The sequence below is a fragment of the Falco cherrug genome, chromosome 7 (assembly GCF_023634085.1).
Source record: "Falco cherrug isolate bFalChe1 chromosome 7, bFalChe1.pri, whole genome shotgun sequence".
Taxonomy (NCBI): domain Eukaryota; kingdom Metazoa; phylum Chordata; class Aves; order Falconiformes; family Falconidae; genus Falco; species Falco cherrug.
Genome location: NC_073703.1, coordinates 17557442 through 17580237, shown reverse-complemented (window position 1 = coordinate 17580237; position 22796 = coordinate 17557442). Strand labels below are relative to the sequence as shown.

Below are 22796 nucleotides of genomic sequence, written 5' to 3'. Positions count from 1 at the left end.
GAAAAATCCAACAAAGTAGCAGCTCTTAAAATGGCCATTTCAGTTTCTAAACCAGCTAAAAATTCTTTGGCAGCATAAGAAGTTTGTTTAGATACAGGATATATGAAGGGTTAAAATTTGCTCTGTGTGTCTTAAGAGGAGTAAAGGATATGAACTGTCCTTGTCTGAAAACAGTATGGCACTGTGTGAAACATAATGTTCCACTCACACACCTCAAGATCTGCTCTTTTTGTTACAGAGTTTGTCTTCACTGACCTTACTATTATACTCATGTTATGGTCAATAATAAACACTAACTACTGATTTATACTGCAGCAGCAAAATTCAGTATGTTGAAGAGAGGCCAACAAAAGCTGGTAAACCCCTGGTTGGTTACTGTTACTTAGAACAGAGAATATAAATGGGACTTACTTCTTTCCTAGTGTTAACAAAATTGAGATGCAGCCCAAGAGCGAGCAGAACAAGAATAGACAACATACTTCATCCTTCCCAAAGTTGCTGCCTGTTATTTTATAAAAGATGAAATACTGTGGAACACGAATCACATTTTCAACACAGATACATCAACATAGCTCATGACTTGTTTTTCTTCCAGGCTTATGTCTGAAATCAGAGTATTAAGAGTGAATTAAGAGCAAGCAATGTTTGGAAGAATGCTCAACAAGACTGCATGCAATTTTCAAGGCATGCAAATGGCATTTCTCAGACTATTACAAAGCTTTCACTAGACCCAAGGCTGCCTTGCATCCACATATTAGAAGAAGGTGGAACCATCCTGGGGCACTTTTCAATATCAAAGGGATGTTTCTAGATGTAGAAACACTTGTTAACCATTCAGCCCTTAAAACTGAGTGTTTATTGAACCATTTATTGAACAAGAAGTTGAAGTGTGACTGCCTGCCTCCTCTGCCCACACAACCACAGCTTTTTAAGTGCCCTCTTATATAAACTTCACTCAGATGACTCAGGCATTCTTCTCATTGAAAAGACTTCAAACCAACAATGTATAAACAAGCTAGAAGGTTTATTTACTGGCTCAGCCTACAAAATATCAAGAAATAATGAAGTTATAATTGGAACCTGGAACATTTCCATTAATTTTAAATAAGATTTAATTCTTCTCTGTAGAACAATCTTGATTTCATAGCCAGCCATATATATGTTTTATCCAGTGCCTAACCTATGCCTTTTATCAGAGGTAACTGTAAGTATTATAAATAGCTGCAAATTCAGCACTCAATTTATGTAAACTCACTTTCTGACAAGGCCACAGTAAATGAAAAGTTGTACAGAGATCTGCTAAATGGAGCAGATTTATGTTCTCTCATGCGAGTTCCAGTCCATCTCAGCTGTATTAGTCATGTGATCTGTTCATCAGTTTACAGCCTACCATTGCTCTGTCAAATACTCATTTTTGAAAATTGTATATCTCTACACATGGAATCAAGTTGGAGTCACTACAGGTCTCGTCCATTTCTTTTTGCAAAGATTTGCATAGGGTTGTTCTTACCATTTTAAATCAGTGTAGGTTAAAACTCCAGGAAATAAGGAACAGTCTTTTGAGAAGCACATAGGACTAAGTCACTTATTTGAATGAGCTGGGAGTTGTCATTCAGTGATTTAACCAGGTCTCCCAGTAAACCACCATGACCTCATTTTTTATTTTCACTTTGCTTGTTTATCGATCTAAATCAATTTATATGATAAAGTTGAAGACAAATAAGTTAACCCATTCTAAGCACAAGGAATCAAGCTGAAATGTTACAGCAGTAAAATATAGACTACGCTAGATGGTTATAGAGCAGGAAACTGGAAACTTATGGATTGTGAGATTAGAAATAAAAGAAATTGGTTCCTTCTGTAAAGAAAGGACACAATGACACCTCCTTCAACATTTTACCCATAGAAAATCTGAATATAGACTTCTGTCAATCAGCTTGACAGTGAACAGTCAATTTGGACTGATTTCAAGAAAAATGTTGATAAAGCATTGTCAAAATAAAACTTGTCAGTTGGAAGCATCGTGCACAAAGGATCTTATTCCCAAGCCTAAAACTAATGTGTCAGGTAGAAGGCGCTTAGAGTGGGCAGGTTTAAGAATGATAGCTTTAAGTAACGCAAGCAGTATATTTTAGTTACATGTCTGAATACTAGACCCTCATAGATTCCAATTTTTTTTTTCATTTTATCAAATCCAGCCCTCTATTTTTACAAAGAAATAAAAATTGAATCATTTTAAAATTAATAATTCCAGTATTTAAAAATAATAGCTGGATCACTGCTGACCTTCTGTTCAGATCCCAGTAAATGAAGCCATAGAATAGCAGCCCTCGCCATTAGAGCTGTCCCCTCAAAAAAGCAAGAAATAGGCAGAACCACAGCCTTGTTTAACCTCCACACTTAATCAACTACAAAGGCCCTGTGTGTATTGGAAGGGGACAGGGAAGGTGATGACACTGAAGTGCAGTCTCCTTCTATAAAAAGAATATACGACAGTTTGTGTTCACGACACCAAGACAGTAGGGGAAAACAAAACAAAACCAAAGTCTTTTTCTGCAGCAATAATGCTCTACATTACTACCAAAGTAGTCACTACTGCCTTATAGGCAGCAACATCTATCTGTGATATGGAGAATGCGTCACAGAAATGAATCAATCGCACATGACAAACAAAATATAAACAATCCACCCTGCAGCAGCAGAAACTGAGGCTGAGAGGTTCTCTTACCATCAGGAACATAAAGAATCACTAACAAAATAACTAGAACTTGGATCTACAGGTTTCTCAAGTATGATCTTTTATTAGACTTATGATTGCCTGGGAATAAGGTTATCCTGACATAACTGTACTTACCATTGGTGTATATCTGCTGGGCAAAACTGATGCTACCTTTCTTTAGACAAGCGTAACTGTGTATACTCCAGATTGCTTCGTTAGTTTACTGTAACAGTAGCATTATAATGACAATCATCTCAGATGATCTAATTCAAAAGAACTTAATTTGGAATAATTCCTTTATATTCTTCTTAAGTTCTCCTTATATTCTTAAATAATGGCATTTTTCATCTGTGTTATTGGTGAGTTTCTCAAGGTAAAGTGATACTCAACATTGCACATGCCACACAGATGACCTGCCTGCAGACCCTAGCAAAGACAGGGATAACTGCGAGAAAGCAGTTCTGCTTTCTCTTTTAGATAATTACTCATTGCTCCAGGAATTCCTCAGTTTTTCACCAGCAGATTGGCTAGAAAGCTATTCCTGATGTCTGTCAATACCATTTTGAAAGATCACTGTATCCGCTTGTTTATCTGGTGATATTTCTTTATGGATCCTGCTATTAAAGTATCTAACCACCATTAAAAACGCTGCTTTTCTATTTATGGGAAATGTTACCAACAACAAACCACCAAACTGCTTTTTCAAACCCATTGCAGGAGACTATAATATGCTTATTTTTTAACTCACAAGGACTATTACTGTCCTGAAGAGCTTGTGCACATGCTCATCAAATGCACTATGGAATCCAATCTAAATATTTAACAGTCACATTGCAAGACTTGTCATTTATAGCTGTTACTTATCTGTTCTTTCAGCATACAACAATTGATTTTAAGGATAACAACAGATGCAAGCAGCACATGCTTGAGACTGACTTTGGCTCATTATGATTTAGAACAGCATCTGAAACAGAAACCATATATAGAACTTTGTGTATCAGTGAATTAACCTAGTGGTTTAACATTTATTTGTAATCAAACTATTTTGTGATACACAGAAACACATTGTCTTCAAGACAGGTTAGAAGAAAATGTAAATTTCCAGCTAGCTAGGATGAGTAATTATTTTGGAGAGAAAAGTTTTCCTCACCGCTTCCCTACTGCTATGAAAACTTTGGGAAAAGAGTGTTTTGGTTTTGGTTTTTTTTTCAGAATCAAAGATGTTTTTTTCTCAATTACCGTTGAAGAAATACATGAGTTTAAGAAAATGAACACCTTTGTATTGCAATAATTTTTCTTACCTTTTTGGTTACCCTATTCTTTGCGCCTTTGTGTCTATTTATAATATTCACATTTCTCTCTGAAAAGTCTTGTTACAGCAACTGTGATGCTGAAGTTGCCAATTAATTATTTATGAACTACTAATAAAATTGTTGAAGACATTTAGAACACTTTGTTTCTTTAGACACAAATGTGTAGTATGGTATTTATATTACAAATATGAAAATTTTATGTGAACCATTTGTCCTTAAAGAACAGTGGCCTTGACTAGAACTCTACCCAAAAGGAAGATATTTGCCAAATATAGTAGATTATTATTTACATGCTAAAAACATATTGAACGGATTCCTAAATTTAAGGTGTGCACCATTTGGAGAGTAGTAAATAGCTTAGTATAGTGTTGTTGAATATGTTAATGCATAGAAGGATTAAGAGACTTTAGGTGATTTGGAACACAGCTTGAATGTTACTTGGCTAAACGTACTAACTTTTTTTCTTTAATATTTCTAGTTGTTTCCTCAACTTTTTAGGTGAAAAGAAGAAAAAAAGAGACTGTCATGTATAAAGAAGGTGGCAACAGAAACTGAGAGTCCTTTCCCCAGCCTTTTACAGCTGTATATATGATATATGCTGTCCTACATAAACTTACTTTTAGTCAGTGCTCTCACTTCAAAAGCTGCTAAGATTCAGAGATAACTCCACTTAACAGTCCATTCTTATTTAAATGCAGGCTACAAAAGGAATGGAAAACCTGGAGAGGGAAAAGTTATTTGCTAACAATATGGGGATAATTGTATTACTAAGTCAGTACCAGGCATATTAGCTTCTAAGCATGAACAAGACTATTACATGCATGCTATTATGTCAGATTACCAGAAATATATAACAAAATTACTGTATAGAGTACAGAATAATCAGAACCTATTTAATGCCTTTAAAAAATAGAAAGCATCAGCATGCATTTGACCAAATCTCGGCTCTGTCCTTAATTTTTTCTGTGTTTTTAATAGTTTCTTCAGAGCATTATACCCTGAGAGCCCAAGTGATTTAAATTTACACTGAAGTATAGCACACATGCAGAAGACATATTTACAATATACTGAGTGTACACTCAAAGTTTGATGTAATACTAACATTTCAAACTTTCCAGCAACTTTGAACAATCTCTATAATAATTCCATCAGAAAATAAATAATAATAAAAACATATCCCTCCATTTTCTACAAAGTATGGAACTTTAATCCTCTAATTGTACTGGCCTGAGCCTTGGGATGGGCAATTCTCTGCCCTGAATTAGATCTCTTTTGGACAGAGACCGTGCCATGGAATCTGTGACCAGGTGTGCACTACATCACTCTATATAACACAGATTATGTTAGAGAGCTGTGGTTTTCTTGTGTGGTTGGTTTGGGGATGGGGGGGTGTGTGTGTGTGTGTCTTTTTTTAAACTACTTACAGAAATTCTCTATGAGACATCTAGATTAAGGGAACAACATTCAATGGGCAAAATATTACTTGTGAATTCTCTGGATTCCATTCTTCCACCACAAAAAGTTTTTAAATATTTTCTAAAATATAGTTAAACTAATAATTCTATTAAATTTTTAGAACACAATAGTATGAAATGGACAGTTTTTTATAAAGGTCTTTTATTCAGTAAATGGTAGCAACCATCTGTGACATTTAGATTTGAAAAATGCCAGAAGCACAAACCACTACAACTACTGCTGACAGCGACATACATTAGGATGAGTGGCACACACAGAGCCATGCTTGCTAACCACCTGAAATGATGTTCATTGATAAGAACAGTAGATATTAAACTTAGTTCTAGTTTTGCTGCAGAAATTTTATACGAAAAAAAATTCTGCTTTCTTTGCTTCGATATACCGACAGCTATGGAGTGATACTTAAGATTTCCCCAAGAAAGTAAAAACCTCGGCTTTAGAGCTATCAACCTAATTGAATGACACAGATGAGAAAAACAAAACCTGTACAAGAACCTTCTTAGGTGCCAAAGAATTTTTATGCTTCTGAGCTTCTGTTTTACTGTAATGGTCTCAAGGCAGAATCTTGTATACTACTTCATTCTTCCCAGATTTTTCACAACACTACAGTCAAAAGAAAATTGGGAATTTTCGGTCCTTCTTGGTACTTTAGTGAACTGGGAGACATTCTGAGCTATCAGTCTTTTCCTCCTTGATAATATTCTGGAATACCCAGTACTTCACCTATGATTTCCTGAGTATTTCCACAGCAATATACAGTCATTAAGATAATGTTGTGCTGACATCACTGCAGAATCAAGCAAATGGTATAGTGGCAGAAAACCTTTATACAACTCTTTTTCAGGTTGTGTAAATTCCACTGAAAAAAACTCATTTAACTGACATTATGACTTCTTTCTATACGAAAGGTCTACAAGATGACAGATAACCATATTTTCTATCATAATATCCTTTACAAAAGTAATTTCTGATGAACAAAAGATGTTTTAACCTTAAATATTGCTTCTCATTTTTAATGCTTTTAAACTCAACAGCATAGCATTTTCTCAATGCTTTTCTCAGTATGTTGATTTATATGGTAAGAATTAGCACTGATTTTTAGAACACTCAAATGTGTCAAGTAACCTTACATTTTCAATTGCCAGATCATAGTTGTGTATTACATACAATAAAGGTATCTATTTACATAATCAACAGCTTCATTCAGGAAACAAGCAGTGTATCACCTCCTCTGAGAAAAATAACTACAAAATAACTACAACTACTATCAGAGTTTATTTTGACATCAGTAAGTAGTTAAATAATGTTATACTAATGAATGCTTTTAAGGGACAAGAATTCCTGTCAGCCAAGGGTTAACATCAGTATTAAGATGCTGGAACTGATATTAACTCTTTTTGTATCAACATGTTATTAAAAAAATATTTACTTTAAACTGGGCTCCATTCAAATTAGAAATGCAACAGAATTGTTTAAGATATTTCAGGACTACTGAACATTCAGGTGAGCTTTATTTTTAATTTCTTAAATGTTTTTAAAATTTTTCCTAGACATGCTCATTGTAACAGAACTATTAGTGTCCTTTTCCTAAGGGCACATAGCTTCATGTTCTTTTTCAATTATTATACATGATCAGTAGTCAACTGAAAGAAAACAGTAAGACAAAAAATGCAATAGGATCCAGGTGACTACAGAAAGTTGGAGGTTAATTAATACAGTCAGTTTTTATATCTGCATAATTCTCCCTCTTAAAGCAAAATGAACCATCAATCTCACAGTAAGAAATTAGTTTCAGCTACTATTACTTGGCCTCTGGAATTGCAGAGGGCAAAACACTAATGTTATCTTCTTCAACGTAAAAGCAATGATAAAAAAAGTATTAAATAACTATGGGGGGGGTTTAGGCTGTGGATTGGGGGAGGTACATGAGAGAGGGTATTCTAACACATAGGTTTAGCTGAGGAACAGAATCAAGCATGTATTCTAAGCAAGCTGCCTCTTCAAAAGAACGCTGCAGGGTGTTCATCTTGAAGATTAATCAAGACCCAGAAATACATAAGCATCTGTAAAGCTCAATTTATTACTAATCCTACTGTGGACTAGGAAAAAGTACCGGCAAATATAAGCAAAACACTATATTTTCACCATGTATTCATGTATATAAATTATTTACCTTTTTATATCAATTAAAATGTTCCAACTCATTGCAAAATCAAATACTATATTGTCTTACTCATACCATGAACTTACCAACGTTACAAAATAACCCCCCATACTTTTTAATGAAGTGTTGATTCTTAAGTCTACAAGACCAGACAGTTTCATCAGCATTATAGCATTAGAAAGCAAATCAATTACAAATCAATGCATTGCATTAGCTAGAACAGCAGGAGGTACATTCAGAATGAAAATAAGGAAAGGAAACAAAGGAAACAGAAAAATGTATGTAGACTACATACAAAAATACAAAGAGGATACATACCTGGATTAAATTCTTCTTAAAAATAAAATACAAATTACATACCACCACCTTTATATTATTTTCCATTTATGCAGAAATACTGTACGTAACTCCATTACTATTTTGCCATTCTTCCTTCAGCCTTAAAAACGGTACAATACAACATGAGGCTGCTTCTCAGTGATTCAACTCAAGTGCAATGAGGCATGCTGTTAGTCCGCAACGGTATCTGTTCTAAATTCCACCGTATTCCCTAGGCAGCATTAAACGGTTTTTTGTTTGGGTTTTTTTTGGGGGGGTTGTTTCTTTTTCCCTCCCTCTCTGTTTTTTTCTCCCCTCCTACAACTTGTGCTAACAGCTAAGAGCAATCATGGTGTTAACTACTAATTCATTCTGCAGCTCGGCTTTATTTCTCCTCTGTAATAGCAAAATGGGAGTCAGTGTCCTACTCCCGCTCAAATACAACATCAACGTGAGAGAACAGTAATCATCCTGGGCTTATGTGCTGGTAACTTCACCCGTTGCTGTTTCCTCCTGCCACTGCTTCTGAATGCAGTATTCGCTGCAATAGCCACAGCCCTCCTGCTTGGAAGGCAGCCCCTCTGCTTCACAGATAAGAGTAAAACAGGCTTATTGAGAAACCCTGCTCACAGAAACAACACACACAGCGCATCGTGAGAGCAAGCAGGAGTGTCAGTGGCCACAAGGATAACTGTGAGATACTATTTCCTGCTTGGGAGGGCCATGTTTCAACCAACCTTTTATTTATCAGTCTGACATGACCCAGAGAAACAGTTGAACAGCTTTCTTTCAGCAGAGCCTTCACCAACAGCTGATAATTTTTGGCAATGAATCTGCTAAATGGATTCATAACTATTTTCATTCCACGATTATTTAAAGATGCTCCATATAATAAGCAGCATATCACTGTTTTTCAGGAAAATAGTTTTGTATGTTCCCAATTAATACCTAGACAGTAGGACTCGGTCATTTGTTTACTGGCATTCAAATAGCAGAATGGATTATTATTGCGCATGCAGTGAGTAAATTCTCCTGTACAGAATACAACGGGTGTTTTTTCAAATGCTGGCTGATTTAATAGTGTGCGTAACTCCGCATTCAGCCTTACATGTACTGAAGTATACTTAAAACTCTGGCACATGAAGAAGTACAGAAATACAACCAGAATGATCCTATATAAAACCATTCTACATACAAAGTACACACATAATCTAAGTGTAAAAGTTTCATCAAGTATATGTACATGCATAAAACCACAGGTATACTATTATCCCCTTTAATCTTGGGAGGTAGCAGAAATGCCATACAAAATCCTAAGTTTTCAGCTAGTAAATTATGTTTCCTGTATAAAAATACACAAAACTCTGGACTTTCTGGTAATACCTGAAAGCAACTTTTAATTCAGTTATTTACTTCATAAATATATTAAGGATACCTTGAATAAAAAGCTGCACGTAGAAGTATTTAACAATTTTTAGTAATATTTATTTACAGCTTATTGGTCGTAGCTTTCACTTTCTGCAGTCCTTGTATTATTGTTAGTAATGCAATCTTGGGATACGATGCTTTATAAGTACAACTTATAAATGGAACATTTCTAGAACAAAATCTCTTACAGTGGTAAAATTAATATTTTGCAATTTTTTGTACCTCATTGCAAAAATAATTACATACCACCATATTTATTATGTCCGGCTGAAATGAATACAACCTGTAAATACTCCATTAATTAGATTTATAGTTAAGAACCAGATGAATGAATGGTTTATTATTCAAACCCTATTGTAATTATTAGCCTGTGGCAATTACTTAATATTCTGTCTCAACTTAAACTGATGCTTCAAATCTGCCACATTGCATACCAACAAAGAATACAATAAAGTTTTTATCTAAGTGCACAACAGGAAATTTCACTGATATTAATACTCATGTGATGTAATAATAATGACTCTCAAAATCACCAGGACTGCTCATGTAAGGATTAAAAAAAAAAAAAAAAAAATCAAGAAAATTGAGGCAGCCTAATCAAGCATGGCCACCCACAGCAGATACACACTTACAACAGAAATAAATAGGGTTTTTATCAGGATTAAGCAAATGGTCTTGAGACTACAGATGGTAAAACCAGTAAATATTGGAAATGTTTTCCAAAAATATAAGGGTTTGTCATTTAATAAAATCCGGTTTGTAAGTAGTGTTAATTCATGACACTTCAACTAATATCGTCATCTTCAAGCAAGACTCTGCTTATACTAATCTGTTATGTCACCAGATGTTGAATGTTTCAGTTTGAAACCACTTATTTGATAGCCCAGCATAAGCAGGGAATCTTGCTCTGCCAAATGAATCATTCAATTGATATTTAAGATGGAAAACCAAAACCAAACCAAAAATCAATCCAAATCCTCAGAACTAATCACGACTTATCTGCTCTGGAATTAAAATTCCACACAGAGCTTGGCCAAGCCAGCAAAAGGCTGACTTTGCTTGTAATGATGCTGACCAATCAAGAATCTAGTTTCATGTGTAAGTACATACTCATTACTTGCAGCTGGAGTTACCTTTGCAACAAAGGTATGTTATATCTCTGTGTCACACAGCCCTTTCATAGATATGATGCTAAGAACTTCCTATAGTAAATGTATGAGTAGAGGTGTTCATTCTGTATGGAGGCTAGAATTCTCACAGTTCTGGTAGCCCAGACACTTGTAAACCAACAACTGAAAGGAAACTACTATTCATCAGCCTTCAATAAACCAACACAGAGGAGCAGTTTGCACGCGCGGGCTACCTGCGTTTTGTTACTTGCCAGTAACCTCACATGTTGATGAAGCTGGCCTTAAAGAATCACACATTTAAGGGTTCACACTGATTTACTGTACTTCACAAACACAGTGTTAAGGAGAATAAACCCCACACGTAAAAGGAACAGGAGAATACTGACTGTGTACAGAGATGTTGCAGTTCGTTACAGAATCCTAGCCAATCCCTATATCTTAATTGAGAAAAACAACAAAACCCACCAAACTGAGAAAAACAACAAAACCCACCAAACTGAGAAAAACAACAAAACCCACCAAACTGAGAAAAACAACAAAACCCACCAAACTGAGAAAAACAACAAAACCCCATCAAACTGACAACAAAAACCCACTAAATACCCCTGTCTCCCCCCCAAAAAACCCAAACCACACCCCAAACAAAACACCCAAGGCCAATGAACAGCTATTAGCCTTCATGGAGAGAACAGCTATTCTGCCTGCCTGTTGCCAGGATTATGTGGCCATGGCTTTCAGAGATGATTCTTGGCATTTTTAGGAATACAAGTCTTGCCTAGTGAAAATGTTTCACTAATTTCCATTGCTATGTTCAAGTAATAAACCCAGTATTAAATAACATATAACTGTTATAGATATTATTTGACTATATTGAAACAGTGGCGATTATAAACCGATGGAACAATTTGGAAGTCATTTACATTTCATGATGGATTTTAGGCCGAAAGTTGAAAAAGCTGCCACAGAATTAAGCTCTTTCTCTCACCCCCCGCCCCACCCCCACCCCTCACCCCGCCCGCCCCAGTTAAGGGCTGGCTGTTTCTTTGCTTTCATGGAACGAAAGGCAGTAACTGTGTTAGTTCTGAAATCGTAATACTCTGACCTAACCAGAGTGGGGGGGCGGGGAGGAGCAGGAGGGAAGCTCCCCCCGGCCGCCTGCAGGGTGCCGGGAGCGGGGAGGGGGATGGTGGCGGCCGTGCCGCTCCCAGCGCGCCCCCTGCTGGCGGCCGTGCGGCGCGGCGGGCACCGTTTCAAATGAGGTAGCAACACGGTCGGAGCCAGCCCCGGGGAATTCAAGAGGCGATCACATTGCCGAGTTTTGTTTTGACCTATGGAAAGTTCTCCTACAGCTCTTAATAGATATTCTACTCTACAAAAAACAGAGGGAATTGTCTAGAATATTGCATCTCCACACCCTTTTTTTTCCAGCAGCACACAGAGTTTTAAAGATATTTTTCTCCACACAAGGTATTTTTTTCTTGACAATTATTATTTTCTTTAATGTAAAGCTTAATGTTTCCTTCTAAGGAGACGACTGTAATAAGAGGGAGAAAGAAAATATAACTATGCATGCGACAGAAATCTTGGTATTTCATAAGTGCACAGGATCCACCAGCTGGTTTGGATTTTACTTCAGAAGACTGTCCTAAGTGTGTCGGAGTTCCTGAAGTTACAAAGGCTAAAGCCATTTCTTATTCCACATGAAAACTTTTCCGAACACTGTTTCCTTAAACCAATTGCTAGGTTTATAAAATCATGAAGTTTGAAATCTGTTAGGTGAAGTAAAACTACTTTGGGGATTTTTTAAAAAAATAGCAATTAGCAGACAAAAGGCAAACAATTTACAATCACGATGACACCTTACTGTGGGCTGCAATTTAAACAAAAGTTGGCCCTGATTTCAGAAAGAACCACAAGATGGGATCAAAACAAAAAGCAAATACAGGGGGGCAGCCAGGGGAATCCCAACAACTACTAAAAGAAAAAAAAAAAAATCAAGAAGGGCCAATAACTGAGCCTATGTCAGGAGGATAAGGGGAGCTTTCTCCCCATCCAGATATACAAGCACCCGGACTCATAACGGTATGTATTTGAAGTGGTAACGTTCTCCTGAAATGTAATCCTCTCATTTTGTGCTTTCCTTATGACTATTTTGTTCTTTGTTGCTCTCTAGGAATGGTTCAATATAGAGACTACTTGGGTTTCTTCTAGGAATGTAAAATGTTTTCCAAAGAAGGATTTTAAAATTAAGACTCTGACTCAGTTGCCACTTCTTGTGTAAGGAACTGGTTTTTGCTTGATGCTTTGCTTTCTATTATTGTGTCCCTTTATGCTTTGCCATAATTATAACATCTTCTGCAGTAAGTGATCTCTTACAGATACTATCATTAGAGCATTAAACTCTTCACTAATCATAGAAAAGACAATATTTCTGTTTTGAAATATCTAATCAGATTATTGTTCTACTAAACTGTCTCTGATTCTGGAAGAAAACACCAAAAGGTTTGACAGAATATGATCTTCATTATTCTTCCACAACCACAATAAAACTAATTATGCAGCTTTGTACTTTATGCAGAAGAATAAGCTGGTCTTTAAAGAAATTAATGTAAAATGGCCAAGGACTCACATTAGCATTACCTTTCAGGAAAAACCTTACCTTTTTATCTTTTATCATAAAATTGTCAATTATTGGCTACATTATTCAATATTTATTTTTACTCTCTTAAAATTATGTATAAACTTATTACTGGTGATATTGACAGGAAAGTATAATGAATTTAGAGTAACATAATTTATCTGCTTTTTCACATTTGCCCCATTATTAAGAGGGAATAATAAAAATTGACTTGTAAAGTAATTTATTTGCACTGATTCTTTACACCTTGGTTCCAGACAAAACAGCCCTTATAATATGCAAGTGCTGCCTCATACCTAACTACATGCATTAGACTGTCCTGGAGCTTTCCTGTCTCGGGTCTATAGGTGCATGCATTCCAGTCCCAGCTGAGGAACTGGTTGTTACCTTCAGCCTGGGATTTCATTTTCTTTGATCCAAGGTCTCCTCAAATACAGTACAGACGTCTGACTTCAGCTGAGCTTTACAGGGGAAGCTGTAATTATGACGTGAGCAAGACAAGGACCAGAGCGGGAGACCAAAAAAAAAAAAAAAAAGGGGGGGGGTTGGGTAGGGTGGTGGTGGTGTAGCTAGCAGCTCAAGAAGAGGTAGCATACTGATAAGAAAAGCAATAAAATGGGAGAGGAGGGAGAAAAGAGAATCTAAAGATGGCAATTCACTATCAGCAATGATCAGCCCATTTCAAGGAGTGGCAGAGGAAACCATTCCCTGCTTTCCCATCCCAGTAAAGCATGAAAATAGAGCAGAAACACTCGGTCTTATCAGGGTGATGCACGTATCAATGACTAGCCTAGTAACCTCCTAATCCTAGCCTTCTGTTGTTCATATTAAGTACTAAATAGTTGTTCTACACTCTGAAGTCATATTTATGTTGTTTGCAGAATCTCTTTGCATATGGTAAAACTCACTGGAACAAAACTGACCTAGAGTGGGAGAGTTCAGCATCTCCATTCCATACTTAAATTCAAGTATATACCTAACAGCACTACGAAAAGCACTAATTAAAAGTAGTCTCGAGACTTGCCATGACTGGCAGCAGCATGGAAAGATTCAGCAATAAAGAGCACACCACCCAACTGGAAAAGAAAAATTTCTTTGGTAGTGAATTAGAACAAGAAACCCCACACATCTGAAAATTGGTAAGGAGTGTAGATCACAAGAAAGAACTGTAATGATGAAGTAGGAACTCTAAGGCAGACGCTGCAAGGATAAGCTGAATGCTTGCAACAGTCCTGCTCACAGTGCTAGGATTGCCAGAGAAACGGGTTACATCAGTAAACCTGGAACCAAGGTAGTTTGCTGTCCTAGATATCTTTTTTTAATATTTTTTTTTTCTCTGAGCCATTGCTTGGATTCCATCACTGTATTTCATTAGCTTTTCAGTGTATGACCAGTCATTCTCTTTGTCAAGATCCTGACTTTATTAGTGCTCCGTTCTTGGCTACTCTCAGCTTTCTTTCCTATCCTAGATCTCCCACTGACATGATTGCTTGTCATTCCAGTATTTCTCTCTCCTCATCCTGGGACTTCTTTCCCTTTCTTGCCATCATGTTCAGTACTCCACCAATTCTTATAATTAACCACCCCAACTTTCTTTAATGCCATGGATTCTCACCTTTGCAAACCTACATATTCATCTTTCAGTACCTTCAGTACTGCATTTCAAAAGCCAGCTTTTGCCTCCACAGGATGGTGCCCTTAAAGAACAGCCCAACTGATTAATACTAATTGGTTTATTTTTCCTGTTTTAAGTGAAGCACACATTCTCACTTGTAAACTTTCTCTGATAAGAACCCTGCTGAGTTTCAGTCTTCCAAGGATTGCCTCAAATGTTCACAAGATGCTCTATAATTCAATTACAAATATGCTCCAGGAGCTGTATAATTCTATAGCACGTTGACTTAGCTACAGGCTACCAATAAAACCAGTAATAAGTCATTTAACATGAGTCCAGAAACAACCTGCAAAATGCTGTAACATGGTTACTCAAAATAGATACTGAAACAGAAGGAAAGGGAAGAATGTTACCATGGTCCCTTTTTGAACTCTGAAGCAAAGGACAGAATTGAAATTCAGTTATCGAAGCGAGCATGTTACACTTGTTTATTTTCTCTTATGACAGTCAAAAGAGAAAGCTTAGTTTTCTTAACATCTATCGTGAATCATGCTATCTCACTTTTTGAAGAGGAAAGCAAAGTGATAATTCTTTTTTCTGACCTTGCTTAAACAGAATTCTCAAATAATGGTGCAGCAGCTCATAAAGGTTTCTTCCAGGGTCTATCATTCTTAATACCTCCAATTAACTGAAGAAAGCAATTTTTAACTTTTACACCAATTTAAAGGAGAAGAGGAATAAATCATAAAATACCTAAACTCACAATACCATAAAAGTTAAAATAAGCCTTCAAATAAGTTAACTTTATTCTGATAAAAGGCATCTCCATTTTCTTTTCTTCAAAATTCTTTTGTCTTTTTGATACATTTTTCCACTGAGAAACTTTCAGAGGAAGTAATTCCAAGGGAAAAAACAAACAACAACAACAAAAAAAGTGCTAGTGAGTTTACTTAAAAAGATAGGAAATAAGAGAAACAAAATCAGGGGTTTTTGTCAAAGTTAAGGTAAATGTGATTTTATCATTTTACGTAGTACATATCCTACACAAAAGCCATAAGACATGAAAGATAAGGTGGTAGAATAAATTTTAAGTTAAAACATAATCCAGTTACAGTTAAGCTTTGCTAGATAATTTACCAAAAGGGCAGCACAAAACTTCCATACAACTAGCAGTTAGATGTATTGCTTTTTATGACTTTCCTTCATGCCTCTGATAAGAGGGTTGTGATCCTGACCTATTAGCTGAATTTCTAATCCATTATCTCTGCATAGAACCATGTATTCTAGGCTGCAATCAGGATGAAGTCATTGCATGATTTTTGAAGCCATAAACGAAGATGAAATCAATCTCACATTTTCTCTTTGAGGAAATAATTGATGCTATTTGCAAGCACTGTACTCCTTGTTGCGTGTTCAATGGCCACAACACAAGTGAGATACACTCTTGAACTTCTGCCTTTATCAGTTTTGTCAAAGTAAACTTCCTAAATTCCACTTTTTGAAAGCTGCAGGGTCAACTATGAAGTGATCTTAGAAATGTTAGTCCAATCTCCCCACAGTGACCTTTTTACCATCTTCATGTAAACTCTAACAGTTCAGGCACAAGATAGTCAAGATCACTTGTACCACAGTAGTAGAACTGCTTGATATAACCAACCAATATCTTTCTTCACATAATAACAACAAAAAATAAGCGATTCATAAAGAAAAGACATCCCAGAAAGTCTTTTAACTCCTCAGGTATTTTGAGCTTCCTCATAGCGTCAATTGATATTTTAAAACATTGTCAAAATATCTTAAAATTGACAAACTTACACTGATACTAAATTCACTTAATTGAAAAGAAAGTGCACTTCAACATCTCTTTGTTTTCAAATTGTCAGTTTGCCACTTTTTAAATATGTCATCCTTGAAATAAACTCACAAAACTTTAAGAAAAGAAGCTTGTTTGCTGACAGCCATTTAGCCCAATCAATATGCTGCTTGTCACTTGAACACTCATTTCTTTTGAATTGCATCAGGATACAAAATATCTATTATTAACACTTCATGGAAAGGACATACCTGTTTATTCCCACTTCAAGACACATTTGCATACAAAATATTACCTGGAATGCAGCGTTCAAGAAATTGTTCAAATGAAAGATGGCTTTTAAAAAAATAGCAATTTCTTTCGGCCTATTGAAATCTTTTAAAGGGAAGCTTTGCATTAATCTCAGAGCCCCATAGCTCCCAAACAAAGAATGATTTCTGGTTACCCACTCCTCAACTCCTATTGATGTCACTGTGTAATTCCTGCTTTACTATTAGTTTATCATGGCTTTTCTCTCAATAAGACAGTAAATCAATAGTGCTGACAGAACTCAGCTACTGATTAACTTCTCTCTGTTAGTTAGTGTTCTCACACTGAGCATCACCACTGCATCCACCATATAGTTAACCATGAATCACAAAGAACAGCGTAAGAACAATACACAGTGAATAGTTAATTCTATATAATCTTTTTCTAAAATATTGTAACACATACCAATATTTTTTTAATTTAATGGCATAAACTATATACAGATATGCTATACTCATTTTGCAAACTAAGAAATAAAGCAAACAGGGAAGATTTGCCTAGGCAAATCTGTGTCAGTATCACTGTTGAACTCCAAGTTATAAGACCAGTCAATATAGCGCCACTATTTTGTCACGTTTTGTTTCCAATACTCAGCACAGCTGTGGAATGATACAAGGGGTAACTCACATGAGTAGTCTCCTGCTTATTGTTAGCCTTAGGAATCAATTACTATGCTCTGTATTTTATAAAAAAGCACATCCATCTCAGAGAAGTGACCATTATTTATTCAAGTGAGTCAAGCAAAACAGTCTCTACCACACATAGGATTAGTAGCTAAAGATATAATCGAAGTGATGTACAAAACTGGCGTCGGAGAGAGGAAAGGGGAAAATCCATTTGATAGTACTCAAGGCTACCACTGTGTTAAAAAAACAAACAAACAAAAAAACCCCCAAAACCCCAAACCTCTAAATGCATCTTTTTATAATTATTGCCAGTACTTCATATCACTCATTTCAAATCTGTTAAAGAGCTAAGGCAAACAAAAAAAACCTCCACCTGTTACTGTTTCTAGCAGCACAGTGAACATGAAACTGAAACACAGATACTAGGATTGGATTACTGTAAAAGAATTCTGGTTTGGATTTTTGTTTTTTTTAATCAATAAGCAGAGCAGCAATTAAAGAACCCTATCTAGTCCTGCACTGTCTTTTTAAAAGCTATTCATTTCTGATTTACAGTTTTCCCTCAAATGATTAACTCCTCTCCCCTCCCAAACATGGGAGGGATTTCCCCAATAGTTTTATCTTAGTATTGCTATATCCTATATGATTGCAACAAGGTCTAACTATTGTTATTTCAGAGACACCGAGGCAATTTATCATAGAGAAAGATACATTCTCCAACAACAGTTTGGCACTTTTCCTGCCTGGTCATACAATGCCTCTGGTGAACCACTGGATGTCATCCCACCTTTGATCAGAACTGCCTAATTCAATTTCTTATTTCCATAGGTTAGGATCAAAAGCATGCACTCCAAATATTCTTACTGGAACTTAAGCCACCTGTATATTTTCTAGTACAGTAAGAATTCAGGTTTGTTTCAGCTGTGAAGAAATACTTGAAGCAATAGTGCTCCACTACTACTTCACGGGAGGTATTTTGTTATTGTCTATTTTAAAGATCATCCACTTGAGAAAACTACACACACACACACTCATCTCTGTTCCAAGCTAAACCTACGTTCCTAAGCCTCCAAGAATAGTTAAAAAATACAAAAAAAAAATTACCGTTACTTCTCTGTTCTCTAAAGGCCTCCAGTGATGGATATGTTACCTACACCCTGCTCTAATGCTTAAAAGCCTTCCTTGTGCTTACTAAAGGTCATGATTTCTTTTTCCAGTTCGTTAAGGATAGTAACAGTTCCCTTCTTGTGGAAGCAAGATCTTACAGCATAAATACCTACACACAGGGATTACTTTCTGTGGAAAATTACTTATTTTGCTTTATCTGTTCATTTGCCTCCATTATGAGGCTCTATGAATATTACATCTTCTGTAAAATACATCAGGAATGTTTAGTTTCCTGATCTTCTTGTGCTGCTTGTTCTTTTTGTCGATGGTCCTTTTTTAGCCAATTCCAAGAGTAAAGCTTATTGTGATTAGGCATTGGCAGAGATTCATCTTCCATGCCTCTCAGATTTTCTAAGCAAAGAATAGCATTTAATGTCACATCAATTGTACTAAATCAACGATGAGATGTTACTAGTATGTTTCTGAAAATCAGTTTATCTTCAGGAAGAAAAGCCAAAAGACCAAGGCAACACACATAACTAAGCCACTGAAGCATAAAGCACTAAGATCATAAGCATATTTCAGGCACAATAACTTTATCAGAAGAAAAATCTTACTCAATTTGTAGGTTAAAATGAAGTTAAATAAACTCTTAATGTTAAAGCAAACTACTAATCTGTTATAACAAGCAATCAGGCCAAACATTTTATTTTGCTTTGTGCAAGGTCTCTTAATGTGTGCACAGGCCCAGAAAAAACAGAAGCTTGGTTGAATAAAATGCTAGCATGTAACTTTGCATTACAAACACATCTAATTTTCACTAAAAAAAGGCCGCTTATTAAGACAAGGTTTAGAACTAAGCTCTGACTTGCCTTCAGCATTAGGCATGTGCTTGGTGCAGGCATCATGGTAAGAACGTAAGCCACCCAACTGAGAACACAAAAGGTGCCCATTTCCCTGTATGACTATTTCTATTACCATGGGAAATTCCTAATATAATGTTCAGTTAAACAGCATCAGAACGATTTAAATACTTTTTAGATTAAAGTTTTTCCCCTCTAATATCTACATGTCTCCTTGCAAGACAACTCAGCTGTTCAAGAGCTGGGTTTTCATAGTCTCCAATGTCCCAAATTAGAAGCATATGAAGACCAAAATTTAACAAGCTTACAATGAAACAGTAATTCAGGATTTAAATGACATTTTAAATATTTACAGAAATTTTCCACTTCTTTTCAGAAAGACTTGCACATGAGATATTTGATTACATCTCCCATCCACCTGATATTCAAACTCTTTAAAAGACTTACAATAACTTCATCACCATCTTTCAGCCCCAACGTAATACTAGATTAACTGCTGAGTAATTTTTCCTTATTTCAGTGCGGTGAGTTAATCTGACTACTTTGCTACAAAAAACAGTTCAATGGCACAGTGACAACCCAAGATTCCCACTCATGCATGCTAACTTGTTTACTTAACCATCTTCTAACTGTCAAACTCAAAACTACTTTGAAGAATGGCAGTAGGAAGAAGCATATTAACATTCCTTCATTCAAAACTTCTTTCAAAATATGAATGAAATGCAGCTGATTCATCAAATCATGAAGTTACTGACCACATCACATTATTTATTTGCTTTTAAACTTGGAAATAAATTTATCCCACTGACTAGACAATTAGACAAAAGGATGACTGTTCACAGAGAGATTCTGTAAAAGCATCTTAAGACTACAGTAGTCTCCGTCTACAAAAAACCTGGATTCTTTGGCATTTTGATGACAGTTAGGCCAGGACTTGTCCTGCCTACTTCCTCTAATGAGCTAACATTCAGCTTCAAAAAAAATAAAATTAAAAAAAAATCAAACCAGTGATAAAGTAGGATGCAGAAACTGAGATCATGTGAATCAGAAAAACACTCTTCCCACAAGACCCCAGTATAAACAGATCTTTTTCCCACTTTTTTCACACAGGCTCAGTCTATGAATTATCACAAAGGCAACAGAACTCAGTAAAAAAGAAAACTGAATTGATTCCCAAAAAAGCAGGAAAAAAATAGCTCAAAGGAACTGATGAAGCTGCATCTCAGATGGGTTTGATTAGTATTTACCACTAAACAGGTTTGGCTTTACTGTAAAAGCATAAAGTGGCACTGGACAGCACGGCACTCAAGAACAAGCAGTATTTTCCAAAAAGCCTACACACAAGTGAAACAGGAAGGTAAATCCGTGACCTTTAAGTTTTTTGGTAGGTCATTGTACACACTAAAGACAAAACTTCTGTGTTTCTCAGAAGTTATCAGCAGTAAATTTGCAGTAGTGTCAAGGCTGGAAGGCAACTGATGGCATTCTTTTTCTGTATTTTTACTTTCGAACTCAAGACACAACTCCCCAGTATAAGCTAGTTTCCTCCTGTACAACAGACTGTGTGAACGCTGAACAGGAGCAGATTTTAATCCACAAATTATTTATTAGACCTTGGGGAGTTAAGATCCAAAGTCTCATACAACTTATCTCAAACTTCTTTCAAAACACCAATCCCAAAAAGCTGTGTGAAATAATTACCACTTAAATACTGGACAGTGGAGACAGCTGCTTCATAAGCATTGCTTCAAAAAGGCTTGGTTGCTTTAAAACAATTGATGTATTTAAAAGGAATTACAGAAAAAGCAAAAAAAACCCCCAAGAAAACACAAAAACCCCACCCAACACCACACCTTAAAAAAGCCCATTTAGTTAATGACAACAGATAATTATATATTGCTACTTTTAACACTTTTTTACCCCCAGAAACATAGAATATTTTTTTTTAAATACAGGTGTTGCCTCATGTAGAGTTCTGGGAGTATCTCTAGTGTACATTCTCTTGGATTGCTGACTACCTCAGCTTAGGCACATGACTTCTTCCTGCTTTGACCAGTGATATTCACTGGTCTCTTTTCCTTTTCATGGAAAATTAAGAAACATTTACTTAAGGCACTAATGCCCGACTTACAGCAAATGGATTCAGTTCCTCTAGGTCTACAACCTTCCTGCTACATACAGCCCTTTCAGAGAGACTAATACTGACTGAGGCTGCCAGCACAGGGAGAACAACTTTGTTCCATGTAGAGCTGTAACTGCACTGCGAGAAAGAGCCATGTGGAGAGACCACCCTGCTGTGCTTGCCTGCCACACCAAACCTTACCAGCAGCTAATGTCAAACAGTTCAGTGCAAAAAATGGGATTTTAAGAGTTGGATTATTAGCTCCCTTTCATTAACCAGGAGTGGCATGGAACTGACATAAGAGATAGTACTACTTGGCAAAACCTGATTATGTCTGAATTCCCAGCTGCTCATGTGAGGCCATAGTTTGTACAGTTTCGGAGCAACAGTGAAGAAGAAAATACTTGGTACCTATGCTGACCACATAAACAAAGCAAGTGATCAGGATAATTTCCCTTAATTATCACATCTAATAAAAAAATGTCTGCTTAGGCAGTGGTATCATCAGTAGATCTTACAAGATATTTCTAGGAAAAAATATCAAAACAATGTTTTAAAACCCATTTATATTAAATATTATTGAAGTACTGATGTTTCTTAATATAAAATTTTTTTCAGAAATAGATGCTGAAGTTATGGTTTCTGGATTAATATGCAACACAGATAAGATGGCCAAACTATAATCATTTCCCATGCCTCTAAAGAAAGTTTCAGAATCTCATCCTCTTTCTGTTTCAGAAGAAACAAAATACCCCGAGGCCAGGGAACCACACAGATTTAAGGACCAATGTAAGGAACTGTCTCTACTGTCAGAAACTCAGTCACACCCTCAGATCCCACTGTAACTGAATAGCGGTTTACAGGAACTAGAAACCTTACACTAAATGCCCCTTCCATCTGAGAAAATTCTTTAAATTATAGTAACACATCAGTAGTTTTAAGAGCAGCTCTTACCTTCTGAATAGCCCTGGCCCATCTTGCTTTTGCGAAATTACTTTCATCAGCTTGATCTTTATTTCTCCTGGAGAAGTGGGGGCAGAAAAAAAAAAGTACTTAGAACAGCAAAGTATGGGGAAAAAAAGAAATACTAAAAGACCTTAGATAAGTCTATGGACAAGCAAATCAAAGCCAGCTAGAACCATCATCCATTTGTTC

The 22796-nt window shown here is 36.1% G+C and overlaps 1 protein-coding gene across 1 annotated transcript in view; it reads right to left on the bottom strand.

Moving 5' to 3' along the window:
- Positions 1-22796, bottom strand: part of LOC129736519 (protein unc-13 homolog A-like) — a 60342-nt gene that overhangs the window by 1203 nt on the left and 36343 nt on the right. Inside the window, exon 7 of the mRNA XM_055716782.1 lies at positions 22596-22662. Within this exon, the coding sequence (XP_055572757.1) occupies positions 22596-22662 (67 nt within the window). The remainder of the gene's footprint in view (positions 1-22595; positions 22663-22796) is intronic.